This window comes from Colias eurytheme, chromosome 31 (genome assembly GCF_061535395.1).
Source record: "Colias eurytheme isolate Ceu_HAF_F1 chromosome 31, ilColEury1 Martin Lab GWU primary, whole genome shotgun sequence".
NCBI lineage: Eukaryota > Metazoa > Arthropoda > Insecta > Lepidoptera > Pieridae > Colias > Colias eurytheme.
In genome coordinates, this window is record NC_143010.1 from 1,979,167 (window position 1) to 1,997,579 (window position 18,413).

Here is an 18,413-nt window from a genome sequence, read left to right on the forward strand (position 1 = left end):
CGTTCCCACTGCACTAGTTTTTCTAACCACTAGAGTTGTGAAAACATATCGCGTACTATGGTAACTCGATTGTAATTTAATCGAGTTGTTGTGTGATTTGTAAGTTCTATCTGTCGTCTATCAATATTCAAAACTTATTCGATTGAATACTTACTGGTTTTTAGGCTATTGTATAGCTTTTATCCAGACTTTGAGCGGGCGACCGAATGTAAAAATTCTGTAACGAAAAAACCTAACACCCCCCACTCCAACCGGCACAGCGATGCAATGTTATGCAAATTGCAATAGCTTTACCGCGGCAGTCTTTGAGTACGACGCGTATTTTTTTTTTATTTCCCATTCCAATTTCTAGACATTAACTTAGAGATTTTATAAATAGTAGAAAGTTTAAATTACTTATCATAATATTTAAATTTAATTTTAGCATAGTACATAGTTAAATTATCATGGAATATTAAAAACAATTCAATCAACGAATAATAAGAACTTACGAGTACTTAATAAGAACCTACAAAACCACACATAATCAAAGAGGATTATTTTATGTATTTTATCGAAGATTTTAGTAGTTAGTACGAAAACGACTAGTAGTAGTAAGCTCACGCAAAGTTAAATTAAAAAATTAAAATATTCTCAATGAGATAAATATAAAAGCTGTGGTGGGTCAATAAAAACAAACATTACTAATAGTAATGTTTGTTTTTAAGTAGTATAAAGACAAATATAAAAAAATGAAACCAATGGTAATTCCAAAACAACCCTTATATTTCGAGAGTTCAATACACCTACAAGTAAACCAAAACATCGCACCTCACTTGCCCACTCGACGCTTTTCCCATAAGACCATCCCTTTCCCACTCCGAAAGCTCTCTTTCCCGCGCAAAATCGATTTTTCCATATCAAGCTGATGGTTCGGCGCGAATGCTTGCGAAAATTGTTATCTTTGGTGTTATTTGAAAAAAATATTGTGTTTTGTGCGTATTTTGTGTAAAAATAGTGTTTGGACAATTGTTTTGTGATTGTATCGATTGAATCGGTAAGTTGGTTTTAATAATATGTATAACCTTTTATTTGTAACTGCGTCGATATTAATTTTGGGAAAATGTTATTTATGGCGCAAGCGGTACCTATTGTTGCTATTATTAATTAAAATTGTATAGGTATATTTTAGAATTCTGTAATCTGTATCGCATTTATTATGTGAAAGGTGTATAAAGCATGCGCTATATTTATTTACACTGTGGATTGGTTTGATTTTTTAAGTTCAGTACGAAAAATAGGTAATAACTAATACCTACAAATAATTACGAATAATCTTAGCGAAAAATAGACACGGCGTGGACGGCTCGAGAATTTTCCGGGAGTTGCATTTTTAGTTGTTCAAAATAAGAACGTAAAAACGATTGATAAAGACACAGACATGTATCAAGATAGACTAAGCGAGTGTATGTACTTCCCGTGTCCAAACTAAGATTATGAAACTTACTTGACGCTGGCCTACACTCAGTCCGCGCTTGCAGTTCGCCAAGGAAAGACGTGAAGCTGAATAAAGTAAAATGCCGAATTACGCCGTTATAAACTGTAGAAACTCCACAGCTGTGAGTGGCCGAGTTAGCAGAGATGTTTCCTTCCACCGGTAAGTAATTTTCTAATCAGAATATGCACTATTTATTTTAAAATCAAATAAAGAATATCTGTGGAAAACGATCGTGACAAACACGGATACCAAATCATACGAAATGATTCGGAATACATTGCGGCTTTTACTTGGCACGGTAAAGATCGAGTCGTATGATAACAAGCAATGAATAGCGTCTTCTCATTTTTCTGTTCTCATTTTTCTGTCCAATTTTGTGGTTAGTGATGTTCATTTGATGCAACAGTTCTCGATTCTAATCGATTTTATAATCGAACAGAAAAATGATAATTTGAAGGAGCAATTTTTCAGAAAAAAAGGCATAGATTTTTTTTGTCATTTAATACGACTTGACCTAGAACTTTTAAGTATTTTAATACAAAGGTACTAAAAATAAATATTATGACATGGACGCCATTAGTTAAAGTGTCATCTTGGGAGTTTTTTAAGAAAACTCCTTATTGCTTAGACTATGTTTGTTTTTTCAGTTTTCCAAGTAACCCGAACATAAAAGAAAAATGGATTGATGCAACGGGACATAAAGATTGATTGATTGACAGTTTCATTACTTTCTTTCGATGGCCTCTCTAGTACGTAGTACACGGTAACTCAATGGGCATATGTAAGAAAAAGCTAAAACACATTAGTTTACTTGTTAGAATATTAAAAGGTTTATAAATTTATTTTATCATTCCTCTGTCTATGGTAATTATCATTTTTCTGTCTTGAATCGATTTAGTAATCGATTACGATTCATTTATTTAATTACCTCTTAGACATAGATCTAGTTTGATCTGATTTCTTTCGATTTACTTCGATGGGATAGGACGATACTAGAATCGCCGCGCGAGTGGCGTCCTAATCGATTTAGCGTAAAATGAAATTACCATCACTAAAAAGCGCTCGTGACGTCATAACGCGTCAAGGTCAGTACAAAAAATATGACACGCTTGGTTTTCATACAGATCGCGGTACTTGCGTAGTCTATCTATGTCTGTGGATAAAGAAGTCATAAAATGAAAATATTTGTATGCCGTAGTTATTTCTGTATGGAAATAGGGAAGAGAATCTAATATGCGGATATTGTACATATTGATAATTTCATACTTTTCATATGCCCATGTGTTCATGCCGAGAATAAAATATCCAAGTATGGATCTAATACGTCTTTACAAATGCAGTCTTGCAATTTAAAAGCTTCGGTCTGCCTCAGCTTCGCTAGTGTTACATGTTTACGTTTTCTCTCAATAAGAACCATCATCGTTTTTCAAGGAATCTCTACATAGGTAGTATTTAAAACAAAGTCGCTTTCTCTGTCCCTATGTCCCTTTGTACGCTTAAATCTTTGAAACTACGCAACGGATTTTGATGCAGTTTTTTTAATAGATAGAGTCACAGGATAGAGTGATTCAAGAGGAAGGTTTATATGTATAATAACATCCATTAAATAGTGGAGAAGTGCTGTTATTTTTGAGGTTTCTAATGTGATGTCGTAAATAATTACATTTTTTCCGCTTACATTGCAAACGCAGGCTGAATGAACCCTACGAGTTTTATCAAAATAATGTACTTACTAAGTATTGTACACAACACATTGAAAAGGTCTACAGAAAAGTCCGCGATGGTATATGTCTATAATAACTTTAACGTTTTCTTGTCATTTACTTTTTACGACAAATAGTTAATGGTTAATTTTCGAAGCGATTTTAACCAATACAGCATTAATCCTTAACGAATTAAATACCTTGAATACATTGTTCATTTAATATGGCCCTTTACACCGTATGATTTAAGTGAATATTTTCGAAGATATTACAGATTTAAAAATTGCGGGACGTAGCGTTTACGGCGGTACCGGCCGGCCGCCATTCATTGCACCCGTGCGAAGCCGGCTTCTTTTTATTATGTACCTATATAAAAAGAATTATCGAAATCGGTTCAGCCTGTGGGTTCAGCCGTTCTTGAGTTTTGCGCTTACCAACAGATTTAGCGATTGATTTTTATTAGGTAGGTGTATAGAAGATTATACCTATATGCTTATATGGCAATGACATGGTCACTCAAATTATTAATAACTAGCTTTCCACCCGCGGCATCGCCCGCGCAGTCAAAGAAAAACCCCACAGAAAAACCCGCATAGTTCCCGTTCCCATGGGATTTCCGGGATAAAACCTATCCTATGTCCTTTCTCGGGTATCAAAATATTCCAAATCCAAACTTCATGCAAATTGGCGTGATTGAGTAACAGACAGACAGAGTTACTTTTGTATTTATAATATTAATATGGATTACCTATTCTGACCAAATATTCTACGATCGCTAATGGAAGACTATGTTATCCTATAAATAATAATATCAATCGATCTATTTAATTTATTAGGTTTGCCCCGCGGTTTTACCCGCATTGCACCGCTCTTATTGGATTTCGCGTGATGATACACAAACACGGCAAAATTTTCTATAGGCCCTGGAGGGAAAATACTTTAGAACCTTCGTCCTATATTAATTTACGGTCTAATATAAATTGCACCTTAATTGAGTACTCAATAGGACCTCCTACTTATAATACTGGACATAGAAAATCTTGCTGACAAAACATTTCTTTTGTTATTCAAAATAAAACTGCATTTAAATGTTTTCCAAAATTCCCTTCCCTAACTAAACATTAAAAGAGAAAATAGGGAGCTTCTTGCCGGTTCTTCTCCATAGATACTGCTTTCCAAATTCCAAACCGGTGGTAAACGTTAAAAATATGTAATGACGATTCAAAAGTGCGTCTAGAAGAAGTCTAATTGAATAAATAAATGTTTGAGTTAAGTTTGAGTTTGAGTTGAATTAAAACATTCCAATCCCAACAATGTTAAAATAATTTTACACATAATATCTTTTCTACAAAATGCTATGGCCGTATAATATTTATATCTAGTGTTTTTGTTAAGTCACAATTATTATTATTATAATGTAAAGAAAACACGAAAAATGGGCAACGGAGCAGAGCAGCGTCCATTAGTTTTTCATAAATTTTCATTTGACAGTAAATTTAAAATTCGTTGCCTTTTCGTTGCCTTCTGAAAAGGTTGACAGGAAACTCAGACAGGAAATAATGTTATGACAGACGACTTCGAACACCCGGTTTAAAATGGGCGGGAAATTGCAGTGATTTGTTTTTAATTAAATCGTAGTTAGTCCTGTCACGTGAAGCACAGAATATAATTTTCGTGAAATTTAATTATTTTTGGTTAGAAGGGTTGTTTTTGTTTACTTTTATACATATAAAAGTTATACATACAAAATACCTACATAGGTATTGCGTTTTGATTATTTCGTGTTTCTAAAGTTTCTTTAGAAATCGATTTTTATCAAAGAAAACTAAAAAAAGATTCATCTTATTCTGTAGAAAATAATTTAATGGCCTTTTTCCAACATAGATAATCTTGATAGCCTGTTTGACCTTTTTTTAAGATACCTACTTTTTCATTTGTATGAAATTGTCATTTTACGTGCTAGCTAAACAGCACGCACTATTACTTAGTAATCTATGGAAGATCAAACAGCATCCAGAAAGTGAGGAAATAGCCCATAATATAATAATCTATACGATGTGCGACAATTTAAAAATTGAAAACCCCCTCTTCGAACGAGATCTTTAAAAACATCTTGTGACATCAGCCCTTTAATTGGTAATCTGTGAATCATAAAAAACGAACATCCCCAGCCCTCCCACAAGATCTAAAAAAAAAACATCTTGTCAAAAAATTTCCCGCTGTAACTGCGCGTCATTAGTTTTTTTTTCTTTTTTCATAAGAGGCAAGGGCGAGGGTGCACGGACCAAGAGTGCAATGACTCATGACTCGATTATAGTGCTCGGTGTACACAGCACTGCGCTTTTCAAGTTCGTAATGGTGCGGTTTAGGGTTAGTGTACACTGTGTGGAAGGGAAGATGTATAAGTGTATAAGGGGTCATAGTTCATGTACCCATAGTGTTCCCACTACTTAATGATACTTATTTAAAGTTATATTGTGTGATAGAGAAGTTTTGCAACATTGATTTTCAGTATGAATATAATTGTAAACGAGTATATTATCACTACATAGTATAAAACAAAGTCGCCTATGTCCCTATGTCCCTTTGTATGCTTAAATCTTTAAAACTACGCAACGGTTTTGATGCGGTTTTTTTTAATAGATAGAGTGATTCAAGAGGAAGGTTTTAGTATATAATTTATTAGGTTTTAGACAAAGCCGTCGAAGCCGCGGGCGGTAAGCTAGTAATAAACAAATAAAAAAAGTTTTAAACAGCTTCATTATAATAATCGTCATAATTATTGAAAGAAAATCGTTAAAACTTCGCAAAACTTCTACACTTTATATTTTATAGAGAAAATAATTGATTGTATGTTTGTTTGACATGAATTGTATCCGAATCTCCTGGATTGATTTGATTTCAAATTTCATCCAAATCGGAAGTGTATTTCAGCCACTCAGACATACATACCTACGTTTATAATCCATACTATCCATACTAATATTATAAATGCGAAAGTAACTCTGTCTGTCTGTCTGTTACTCAATCACGCCTTAACTACTGAACCAATTTGCAAGAAATTTGGTATAGAGATATTTTTATACCCGAGAAAGGACATAGGATAGGTTTTATCCCGGAAATCCCATGGGAACGGGATTTCTTTGAAAACGCGGGCGAAGCCGCGGGAGGAAAGCTAGTATTAGTATAAGTAGGTATCGTATGGACAAATTTTATTATACCAGTGTATAAGATGCCTAACTTAGGTTTACCCTTTAGGTGCCTGAAAAAAAGAAAACACTGCATTATGTGGTATTATTTTCCATCCCTCGGGAAGGGAGTGTCTTTATACCAAATACAGACAGTTTCTAAAAAATCACCATCGTTTTCATATCCGAGTATGTACATATGTATGTACCTCTATTTTACAATGTTTAAAAGAGGCATTTGCAAAAACTGTAAAAAAAATGCATCAAAGAATAAAAAAAATGTTGTGTGGTTTTATGAAACCACGGTAAAAGTGAAACTGTTCGAACGGTTCCGAACACTGCTTTGTGTAGCGCATGTCGCGTGTCGGTCGGCTGCCGAGTAGGTATACCTACGCGGCAGCCGCGATACACGCGACATGCGCTACACAGACCAAAAAGTTTGAGACGATGTAATAAAAGTTTCACTTTAAAAAAATGTGTATTTCATTCGTAGATTTTCTTTGATTTATAAAACACGATTTCGAAACATAAAATAAATTATTGTAACATTGTTTGAATTTCATACTGTAAAGAGATATTAATTTGTTCTGTCCCCTTGTCATCATTGATGACGATTAACTTACGCCTGCGGCTTTTCTCTTATTATCGCGACTAATTTTCCTCCCCTATTTCTTTTGATGACAAAATGTAGCCAATTTCACATTCCAATTAATTGTTTATAATTGTGTACAGGACGATAAACAACTATTTATTTTTTCGACATATTTGACCAGAATTATAAGCTTGTTTACCTAACATTTGTAATGTTATTAATGTTTATGGTATTAAATTATGTATAATATGTATACGTAATGTTTTCAAATTATTAATTTAAACTATCTTTCCGCCTGCGGCTTCGCCCGCTTTGTCCAAAACCTAATAATCTATATACAAAAACATTCCTCGAGAACCATTGTATCTATTAAAAAAAACCGCATCAAAATCCATTGTGTAGCATTTAAGCATATACAGGGATATAGGGACAGAAAAAGCGACTTCGTTTTATACTATGTAGTGATGTAGTGATGACCAAACTTTAAAGTCCATAATTGTATCGCGCTTTAGAAAACTCTGCCTACGCCTGCATTACAGGCAGAGTTTTGCTACGGACAAATTTTGAGTATAGTTGTACCCACATAGTAACACGATATTACTTTTTATATTTCTATACAAATAAGTGTATATTCTATATAAATAGTATAAAACAAAGTCGCTTTCTCTGTCCCTATGTCCCTGTGTCCCTTTGTATGCTTAAATCTTTAAAACTACGCAACGGATTTTGATGCGGTTTTGATAGATAGAGTGATTCAAGAGGAAGGTTTTAGTATATAATTTATTAGGTTTTAGATAAAGCGGGCGAAGCCGCGGGCGGTAAGCTAATTCTATATAAATAAGTTTATTTTATTTGCCTTTCTTTGATATTGTTTCAGGTATTTTTCGTTATGCCGTGGGCCTGAAATGGACGGTATACAAATGGAACCAATCGGAAAATATAAGGCCGATAGGAACGGGTCAGCTAAAGGTAAGCAAAATTTATTACTACCCACATATTCATAAAAAAGTAGAGATTTGCATAGCGGTCGTAGGGACTGTTGATAGTAGTGAAAACTTATAAATCTTAATTGATAGGTAACTTAATTTACTTAATTTTAGTATTTAAATAATTTGAAAACGCTTTTGGAAAGTTCGTAGTTCAAAAAATGTATTTTCGTTAATATTCTATTACATGGGTTTCTTTTCATGAAAGTAGACGGAATAAACCGGAAGTTGAATAATTATCGTGTGCTAGTTTTATATTATGAGTGTTATTAAAATCAATAATCTTTATATTTAATGAATGAATTTATAACTTGATAACTTGATAGCATTATGTTTGTGTGTAAAATATCCAGAAATGATTGCAATACATGAAGTTTCATCATAATTTGTTCAGTTGTTTTGTATGAACTTAGTAACACACATAAATAGAAGAATTATTATTGTTGGTATATGTATATTTATATTGTTAACACGTTGCTATGGTTACAGCAGCGGCCTGGAGAAACATGGTGGACCAAGATCTTGACGATGTAGCTTTTTTAGCGGGTAAGTTAATTTTCTTTTAAATTATAGTTTTATTGAGAGTTAAAGAAAAGTATACACAAAATCGTAATTTTTGAATATGCTTTTGTTGCAAGTGTATAAAACTTAAAAATGATATTATAATTGCTAAAAAGTTTTTAAATCGTCTTTAAATCAACTTTATGTAACCTATACATCAGTCATCAGAAGTAAATTTTAAATAGAACGGTCCGTATGAGTAACATATAATACCTACACCACGTTTATAATAATGTACTAGCTGCTCCGCGCGGTTTTACCCCCGTGGCTCCGCTCAAGTTGGTCGTAGAGTGATGGAATAAAATCTCAGGAACTACTGGTTCGATTTGAAAAATTGTTTCGGTGTTAGATAGCCCATTTATCGGGGAAGGCTATTATAGGCTATATATATCATCATGCTACGACCAACATAGATGTTAAAAATAGATGTTGGCCGATTCTCAGACTTACCCGATATGCACAGAAAATTTAATGAGAATCGGTCCACCCGTTTCGGAGGAGTATGCAGACTAACATTGTGACACGAGAATTTTATATATAAGAAGAAAGATTATTAATATTTTTATATCGATCCATTTAGGCAGTGAACACACTATAGGCTCACATCTCAATGGCCCTTATAGTTCTTGAAAGGTTCTTGACATAATTTCTATCTCTATAAACCCTTAACAAAGGAAAAGCTTACGTTAGGAAATGTTGATTTGAGTTTTTATGGCATTAGAATTAGTTCTATTCTATAAAAATAAAGTTGAAGAGTATGTTTGTTAGCACGCGAAAATCTCACGAACAAATGGGTCGAATTAAAAGATTTTTTGAGTTCCTAGATTTCGACTTATGATACGATTTGTATGTTAGGAGATAGTTAAGAATCTGAAGAGTGACATAGGCTATTTTTTTGAGCGGTAAAACTTCTCATTCTTTTGGAAATTTCGTTAAAAACAGCGAGCGAAGTCAAGGGCGGAAAGCTAGCACTGTATACAAACACTCACACGAAAAACATAGCGCAGTTGAGTATAGCATACACAGTCACGGACGAATTCTACCAATACCCGTGGCCCTCTCGTTGATGCGGCTTGACGGAACACAGTGGGGTTTTGGTCGGTAGGAATCCGACATAACCCATGGCCCCTCCCCCGGAGGCCGTGGGTATCTATGCAAGATTTCCCCACTTAAAAAAAGGGTATAACTTACACAACAAATTATACTTTACCATATTATGACAGACATACAAACACATGCACATAATATAAGTATGTATATTTCATTCTTTGAAGTGAAGCACTCAAAAGTGTAAGTGTCAAGTAAGTACAATCCTTTGACTTAAGTTCCAGTGTCTCGCACGTAAGTTTAAGTGAGAATCAAGTGTGAATTATGTACTTAAACTCAGCACGCTTTGAGCAGTGCAGTTGCAAGTGTTATTATGCAGTTGGTAATTCCTGTTAATTCTTTTTGTATCTGTGAATATAGAAAAGAATAGAGAGGATATATTTTCGATAAAAAAAATGGTAATTATTTTGTTCATACAGTTGTCAGTGAATTTAATCTATCTTAATTTATGAATTACTAGCACAGTATTGCAATATTTACTAGCATGCGCTCCGCGGTTTCACCCGCGTGGCTCCGCTTCTGTTGGTCTTAGCGTGATTGTGTATCCTCGATAGATGGGCTATCCAACACAGAAATAATTTTTCAAATCGGACCAGTAATTCTTGAGATTAACAAATATGAAATAAACAAACTCTTCAGCTTTATAATATTAGTAAAGATAATATCTAACTTTGTCATTTTTTTACTTTAAAACACAGTCTATATTGCATAGGTCAGAAATCAGAAAGAAACAAAGAAGAATTGAAGTTTATAAAACACTTTGTATAATAAACAAGTCATAAAAACTTGATAGTTGAAAAACCTTTTACATTTTATGTATTATCAAGTATAACGTTTGCTTATCAGCTAATGTCTAATTAGGTTTGTTTAAAAAACATTTCAACAAGTCTTTATTGTTTATTTTATTTATTTATTTATTGCTTATTACAAAATACAGTATCCAGTCTACAACATGGCACTGTAAGGCCATGGCAAATATTTAATTATATTAATATAATATTTGACAGATTTTAAGACATTGTACATTGTACAAGTCAAATGACATCCGAAAAAAAGATTCGACTCTACCTTTTACGCATCACACGTATCTTTTATCTATCTTTCCAGACACAGACAAGGCCCGGGAGGCCCGGGAGCTGGGCGACACACCAGTGGCTGTGTGCTCACAGCGCAGGGCCCTCTGTCTAGCGGGACTAGTATTCTCCGCTATGTTTGCTACGGCGTTACTAGTCGTGTATGCTACACCGCAGACTGGTAAGTTGAGACTTAAGGCCCTAACAGTCATAGGGCCCTACATAAATGTTATAAAAAGTGGTGACTTAAGGCCCTTACTAGGAGCCGTAGGGCCCGCTGTCTTGCGGTACTAGTGTTTTCCGCTATGTTCGCTACGGCACTACTATTGGTGTATGCTACGCCACAGGCTGGTAAGTTACAGACAAGTGGCCTTATATGTTGGTAAAATTGGTGTTCTCTGCTATTTTCGCTGCGATGATAGTCGTGTATCCTACGCTGCGGGCTGGTGAGTTGAGACTTAAGGCCCTAGCGGTCATAGGGCCCTACATTAATTTATAATACCATATTTTCCAATTTTTTATATGATGTTTTGAAAGACTGTTAAAGGAAAAAAAAATATTATGTACAAATTAATCGTCTCTTTGTCGTACCGAGAAGATATTTTTTGCATTGTTTAAATTTATTTTAATATTTATAAGCATTTTACCATATTTATCCTAATTATAATCGATAATAGGACCATTCTTTTTAATATACATACCTACTCTTTCGTAAATTACTTTGCTACATTATTAGGTGAAAAGATTAAAATTAGACGAGGATCCAAACGCAACTAGATATAATATATTCGACTTTATTCCCATATACAGAATGTCCATGTTCGAGTGAAAACGTTCTTCTTCCTGGACAAACACCTACAGAGGCGGATGAAAATTCCACTGTTGCTAACAAGTGAGTACTCAAACTCTAACCTAAACTCAAACTCAAACACAAATTCATACTTTAAATCATACTCAAAATCAACTTTACCATTTCAATAGCCCATTTAAAATGTATTCTTTAATACACTGAATTATCATCATACTGTATACAGGGTGTAATCGTTAATTTATTTATTTATTCATCTTTGGGAAACAATGTATGGGAGTGTTTGAGGTAACATTTTTGGATATTTCAAGTTTTATTTAAAAGAGTTATTATTGCTATTTAACTCATTAGGTTAAGTACGATCGATATCAGTTTAAAGTTTTTTGATATCTGCAATAGTTAAGGAATAATCGCCTGTGCACACTTAACGATTACACCCTGTATAATGATATAAGATATTTTACCAGATATTAAGCTTTGTACATATATCGATAGATGTCAAACCTGCAACACGTTATTAAAAATCGCAAAATGTATGTTTTTCTTCCAGAGAACGCATAGCGACAAACGGTATGGTATTTCCATGGAGAGGTGCTAGATTACCTACATTCATTATACCGAAGCATTATAGCCTATGGTTACATCCTAACTTAACTACTGGCGAAATGAGAGGTAAGTTAATCACTACGTAATATAACAAAGTCGCTTTCTCTGTCCCTATGTCCCTATGTATGCTTAAATCTTTAAAACTACGCAACAGATTTTGATACGATTTTCTTTAATAGATAGAGTTATTTATTTCGCACAGCCGCGGTCGGCTATTACCGCTTCGCTAATGCAAGCATTTTGTCTATGAAAACATAATATTAAACGATAGCTCACATGCGGGTTGCCTGTTAAGGGTGTACAGTGTACACATAGTTTTAAGAATTCATCTATTTAAAAAAATGTGTCTAGAATTTTATAAGCATTTTTAACGTAAGTACTCAAAACGTATGCAAAAAACCTCCTTTGAGTTTAGTTTACCGACGGTGGGATACCCTGTATAGTCACCTTGACAATGATCCGTGAACGTGATCACCATTTTAACAGTGTCCGTGATCACGACAATTAGCGTAACCATTCTTCTGTATTTAAATTGCATCGAATTTGAATGATTTTTTTAAGGATAGAAAGAAAATCGATCATAGGATGTTGGAAAAGTCATTTATAAAGTACTAGAGGCTTCATATTTCGCAATAAAAGGTCCTTTCTATGTCCTTTCTCGGGTATCAAAATATCTCCATACCAAATTTCATGCAAATTGGTTCAGTAGTTAAGGCGTGATTGAGTAACAGACAGACAGACAGAGTTACTTTCGCATTTATAATATTAGTATGGATTTTCATGCTTTAATATTGAATTTAAATGTAATTTCAGGGGAAGTATCAATAGATTTCAAAGTGGATCGCGACACGACATTCGTAGTACTAAACATAAGGGACATGAATGTGACTGAAAGGGCCCTATTTAAGTCAGGGACGATAGGCCCTAAGATTGTTAAGGCCTTGGACTTTCCGCCGGCTGAACAGACTTATATTGAGTTTAAGGTAAGTGATAGATTATTTTCAACCGACTTGAACAAAAGGAGGGTACAGGATTTGACTGTATATTTTTTGTATTTATTACCCGAGAGCTTTCGACTGGGTGGAACGATTTTGATGTTTATTTTTATTTGAAAGCTAATTCCTTTAATTTTAATTTCTATATGAACTAAATTCTTTGAAAATATGTATAAATTTTACAAGTAAATCAAATTATAAGAAATAAGTCAATACTGTTGAGTGAGTGAGTTACAAAACATGAGTCATGTGACATGAGTTATATAACTTAAAAATATGAGTTTAACTATGACTTTCTATTTTAAACAATACAATTTAACACGAGTTATGAAGTATGACTTATTAATTTTATTATAAAATTATGAAAATGATTAATTTTCAGGATAAATTACGCCGAAAATATAATTACACTCTGAGTCTTCGGTTTATTACAAAATTGGATAGGAGTGAAAAACTACGTGGTTTCTTCTTGACCGGTACACAAAGGCAGTAAGTATTTTTTATATAACTGCTAATATTATATTGTTTCTTTTTAAAAATTAACGGTCTTACTAATAAAATGTTACCCATTCGCTATGCAATGGATTAGTTATTGCAATAACCTGTCTTGTTTTTATGATTGACGTTTCATGTGAGCAAGAGCAGGACACAACTATGGTAGAAAATGGTAGAAATTTATCCATTGTTTAATTTTTTATTAGTAAGGCCGTAAGTTTAAAAGTATTTGGTCTCAATTTAAATCTCGATATGACTTTTTATTTGTCATTAAGAAAAAATGTTTATTGAATTACTATGAGTTGTTGTTTTGGTAGTTTTTTACGTTTTTTATAAAGTGTTGTGATTGAAAAAAATATGGTTTATGGATTTTTTTTATTTGTATTGGAATATAATATAATTTTTAATATAAATATTTTGTATGATAAAATAAGAGCGTGTGTGCTGAGCACACGTGTCAGAAGTCAAATCGTCGAATCGTCGCCTTACTCCATGACGTGACGGTATTGCCATGACGCGACCTTGAAATTTTACTCTCAACGCGCCTAAAGAAGTTTCACTTCAAAAAATACATAATATTTTGAACGTTTTTTGTTGCTTTTTTTTTACAGCTGATGAAAAATCATCAATTTTTTGAAAAAATTACAAAAAATAATATTTGTTTCCAGTCGTTGTGCGATATCTCGTCTCTGGCTGACCCACGCTCGTTCCGTGTTCCCATGTTTTGATGAACCGTATTTACGAGCTACTTTTAAACTAACTATCGTTAGGGATAGGTAAGTTTATTTATTTGTTAAAATAATAATAAGTGTAGAAAAACGAAAAAATACGCCAAATTCACGAAATTATTGTAATGTCACCGATCCTTGATAAGTGTACAAAGTTTGAATTAAATCTGTCCGTTTAAATTGGGTCAAAATCGAGTCTAAAAGAGGCGGTCACATAAAAATATAGAGGAAAAATAAGCGTTATTAATACTAAAGTTTCTGTTAAATGTATGTTTGTTACTCTTTCACGAAAAAACTACTGGACGGATTTCGATAAAACTTGGCGGTGATGTAGCTTTAATGTACCAGAATAACGCATGAAATAATAGATTTTTTTAAAGTAAAAGGAAATGTAATTTTAAATATCTATGTGTAAAAAATGCTTATAAATATTTTATTTTGTTATTATATTTTTCAGATTTCACGTTTCTCTAACAAATATGCCAATAGTCGCTACAGAAGAAGCAGGATTCTATTTGGGACATCGACTTGTAAGTATATTGTCATTTTTATCTGCGAATATTAACACGACAAAATATCATATCTCTTTACATTCTTCAACTTCTTACATACATATAGTTACTATTATAACGCACTACATATAAATTATAGTTAGTCTGTACAAACCGGGACTACTTTCAAGCATATGACAAGCAAAATACAATAGTTTCGAAAAAAAAAATTCAATTTTTAATTAGAAACATATTATTGCGTGTCGGTTACAACGTCGGTCGCGCTATACATACATAAAAACTACATAATATACATATACCTACAGAATATCATATTACTATACACTCTACAAACCGTGAATACAAAAAAGCAATTTTTTCGAAAAATATTTTTTTTGCGTTTTCCCCCTTTTCCTATTACAGGGAGAATTCGTGATAGATGTTAACGTGATAACGTTTTTAAAATCGTTTTAGTCGGGTGACATGTTCAGAAACTTGTGTCACACCAAAACCTCACGAGCGCGATCGCAGGTATAACGAGAGAGAGACGGACCGATCTCCCGTCTCATCTCGAGCGCTGCCACCAATGAGACGTTATCACGTAAACATCTCGATCGTAAACCTACTTTACAAACAACCAATTTTTTTTTGCATTTTTTGTTGTTTTTTCGTAGTTACAAGACGAATTCGCGACAACCCCTCCCATGTCTCCACACATGATTGCTCTCACCGTGTGTCGGTTACAACGACGCGCTATACAAGTTGCTACTGTGGCTACGCCTGAGCCTGATGTTGAGGAAACCCCGGAGATTAGCTTGTATAGCGATAGGCAGGGCGTGCTGGATGAAGGAGGGTGAGTTATTAAGAATATTTATAACTAGCTTTCCGCCCGCGGCATCGCCCGCGTTTTGAAACAAAACCCAGCATAGTTCCCGTTCCCGTGGGATTTCCGGGATGAAACCAATCCTATGTGTAATCCAAGTTACCCTTTATATGTGTGCTAAATTTCATTGTAATCGGTTCAGTAGTATTTGCGTGAAAGAGTAACAAACACACGCGCACACATCCTCACAATCTTTCGCATTATCCTATGTGTTAATGCAAGTTATTGCACTAACACATTGGATAGGTTTTATCCCGGAAATCCCTCGGGAACGTATTCGTTGAAAACGCGGGCGGAAAGATAGTATTAACATACAGGTGCAGCAAGTAAAACCGTGTTAAAAAATGTGTAATCGTGAGGTGGGATTCGAACCCGCGTCCTTATCAATTTTCACGTTTAAAATATTATGTAGTAAGTTTTATAAAATCCCTTATTCAAGTGATTAAATAAATAATTTTATTTCCAGACCACTTCTAGAATGGGTGCAAAAAACAATTCAGTTGTATGCCTATGAGCTAAATACATCGTACCCTCTTCCTAAATTTGGTAAGTTAGCCTTATGTACAGTCCATCTAGCATTATTTTTGTAACTGAATTTTTTTGTAGCATTTTGTAATAAGCCTTTTTCTTTCTTCATTTAAAATTTATGTGTTTGTCAAAATATCTTTCACTGGGAATTGATTGGATTTTTGTCTTAACTTTTTCCACCATTAAAAAGCTAAATTATATAATATAGCACCAATAATACATAATTTTACATAACATACTTAATTACATAACATAATTTTTGTTTTGCCATATATCAACTCAAGCTTATTTAGGGAGGCTCCCTAAATTTTATGTTAATTTGCATTAATTTGATTTTGATTTGATTTTTTTCTTTCTATTCAAAAAATATTCAAATATTCAAATCTACTTTATCGATTTAAGAAATTCTTACCACAGTAGAAAGCTACATTATTCCAGTGACACCTATTTTTCCCTGCATCAACTCGGGCTTATAACAAATACAAGAAACAAATTATGTATTACTAGCTGTGCCCCGCGGTTTCACCCGCATTGCTCCACTCCTGTTGCTCTTAGCGTGATGACATATAGCCTATAGCCTTCCTCGATAAATCCAACACCGAGTAGTTCCTGAGATAAGTGCGTTCAAACAAACAAACTATTCAGCTTTATAATATTAGTATTCATTTTCAGATATAGTAGTAATAGAAAGTAACAGCCCATACTCTGAAGGCTGGGGACTCATCACTCTGTCGCCGGTCACACTTAGTGATACCAAGACTATCGCCAGGCTTTTGGCTCAACAGGTATGGAGATAAATTAATAAAAAAAAATAAACAGAAAAAAATGCAAGACCAAAACAATAAAAAAACTCCTAATTTCTATGTCTTAGAGTAACATTTTCACCAAAAAGACGGCTAGTAGTAGTGTAGTACACCCGTGTTTTCAAAGAAAAACCCGCATAGTTCCCGTTCCCGTGGGATTTCCGGGATAAAATCTATCCTATGTGTTAATCCAAGTTACCCTCTATATGTGTGTTAAATTTCATTGTAATCGGTTCAGTAGTCAAAGAGTAACAAACATACACACACACTTCCTAACAAACTTTCGCATTTATAATATTAGTAGGATTTATACCAGGTGAAAGGTAAGACGTCAGACGAATTTAGACAGGAGCTTCTACTCAGGAAACTGAACAACTTTTGTTTTACAACTTTGCTGAATTCGTAAAAAAAAATTTGGACTTTGTATGGAAATCGGTCAGCTGATTAGCGAAGTTTCCTTGCAAAGTCCAATATTTTTTTTTACGAATTCAGCAAAGTTGTAGAACAAAAGTTGTTCAGTTTCATGAGTAGAAGCTCCTGTCTAAATTCATCTAATGTCTTACCTTTCACCCTGTAGGTTTTTATTTTTAATTTAAATACACTTGCAGTGGTTCGGTGGGCTAGTATCCCCCCGCTGGTGGTCCGCCCAGTGGCTGCTGGAAGCTCTCACGGCGGTGCTTCAAGAACGAGCACCGTTGGGGCCCACTGAGAGACGGGATGATGCTTTACTGTTGGACCACGTGCTGCCGGCGTTAGCGTGAGTAAATATACATACATACATACTCACAACACATAATATATACATAGAAGTTTCAAATTATGCAACATTATCCCATTGAGCCCCGAACGGCCCGATCGGTCCACAACACAATAGATTTTCTATTGTGTCTGTGATTCCGGGGCCTGAGTTATTATTGGCAAAATTAAATTTATATGCTTCCAAAACAACAAAAAAAAAATCCAATATTTCACATCTAACCATCACGTTACAATTAAACATAACATTCCAACATTTTATACCGCACTACTTAAGCTTTAAATTAAGTAAAACATTCCAACATTTCACATCAAATTATTTCGTTCCAACAACAATACATTCCAACATTTCATTACACGCTATCTACTTCCAACGAAACTAAACATTCCAACATTTCACATCAAATTATTTCGTTCCAACAACGCCAATATGGACATCACATCTTTTTGTTGCAATTACCCAGCATTTTTGGAATTAGAACAATTTGCAATTAAACTTACGTTATTATATTGTTCAAATTAAACAAAACATTCCAACATTTTTAACAATCCATCATTTATATATCCACACATACTTACAAACTTATACTAGTTATGTACTTATATTAATATCAGTAGGATTAGTCTCATTAA

General features: G+C 33.9%; 1 protein-coding gene across 1 annotated transcript in view; it reads left to right on the forward strand.

The window, feature by feature from the left end:
- The first annotated feature begins 916 nt into the window (after window positions 1-916).
- The window catches only part of LOC149895405 (uncharacterized), a 30,226-nt gene continuing 12,729 nt past the window's right edge, over window positions 917-18,413 (forward strand). Inside the window, exons 1-14 of the mRNA XM_090118773.1 lie at window positions 917-1,036; window positions 7,838-7,929; window positions 8,436-8,492; window positions 10,722-10,868; window positions 11,498-11,579; window positions 12,046-12,167; window positions 12,915-13,084; window positions 13,479-13,585; window positions 14,260-14,367; window positions 14,777-14,849; window positions 15,485-15,663; window positions 16,160-16,239; window positions 16,894-17,006; window positions 17,633-17,781. Of these exons, the coding sequence (XP_089974899.1) occupies window positions 7,866-7,929; window positions 8,436-8,492; window positions 10,722-10,868; window positions 11,498-11,579; window positions 12,046-12,167; window positions 12,915-13,084; window positions 13,479-13,585; window positions 14,260-14,367; window positions 14,777-14,849; window positions 15,485-15,663; window positions 16,160-16,239; window positions 16,894-17,006; window positions 17,633-17,781 (1,451 nt within the window). The 5' untranslated portion in view covers window positions 917-1,036; window positions 7,838-7,865. The remainder of the gene's footprint in view (window positions 1,037-7,837; window positions 7,930-8,435; window positions 8,493-10,721; window positions 10,869-11,497; window positions 11,580-12,045; window positions 12,168-12,914; window positions 13,085-13,478; window positions 13,586-14,259; window positions 14,368-14,776; window positions 14,850-15,484; window positions 15,664-16,159; window positions 16,240-16,893; window positions 17,007-17,632; window positions 17,782-18,413) is intronic.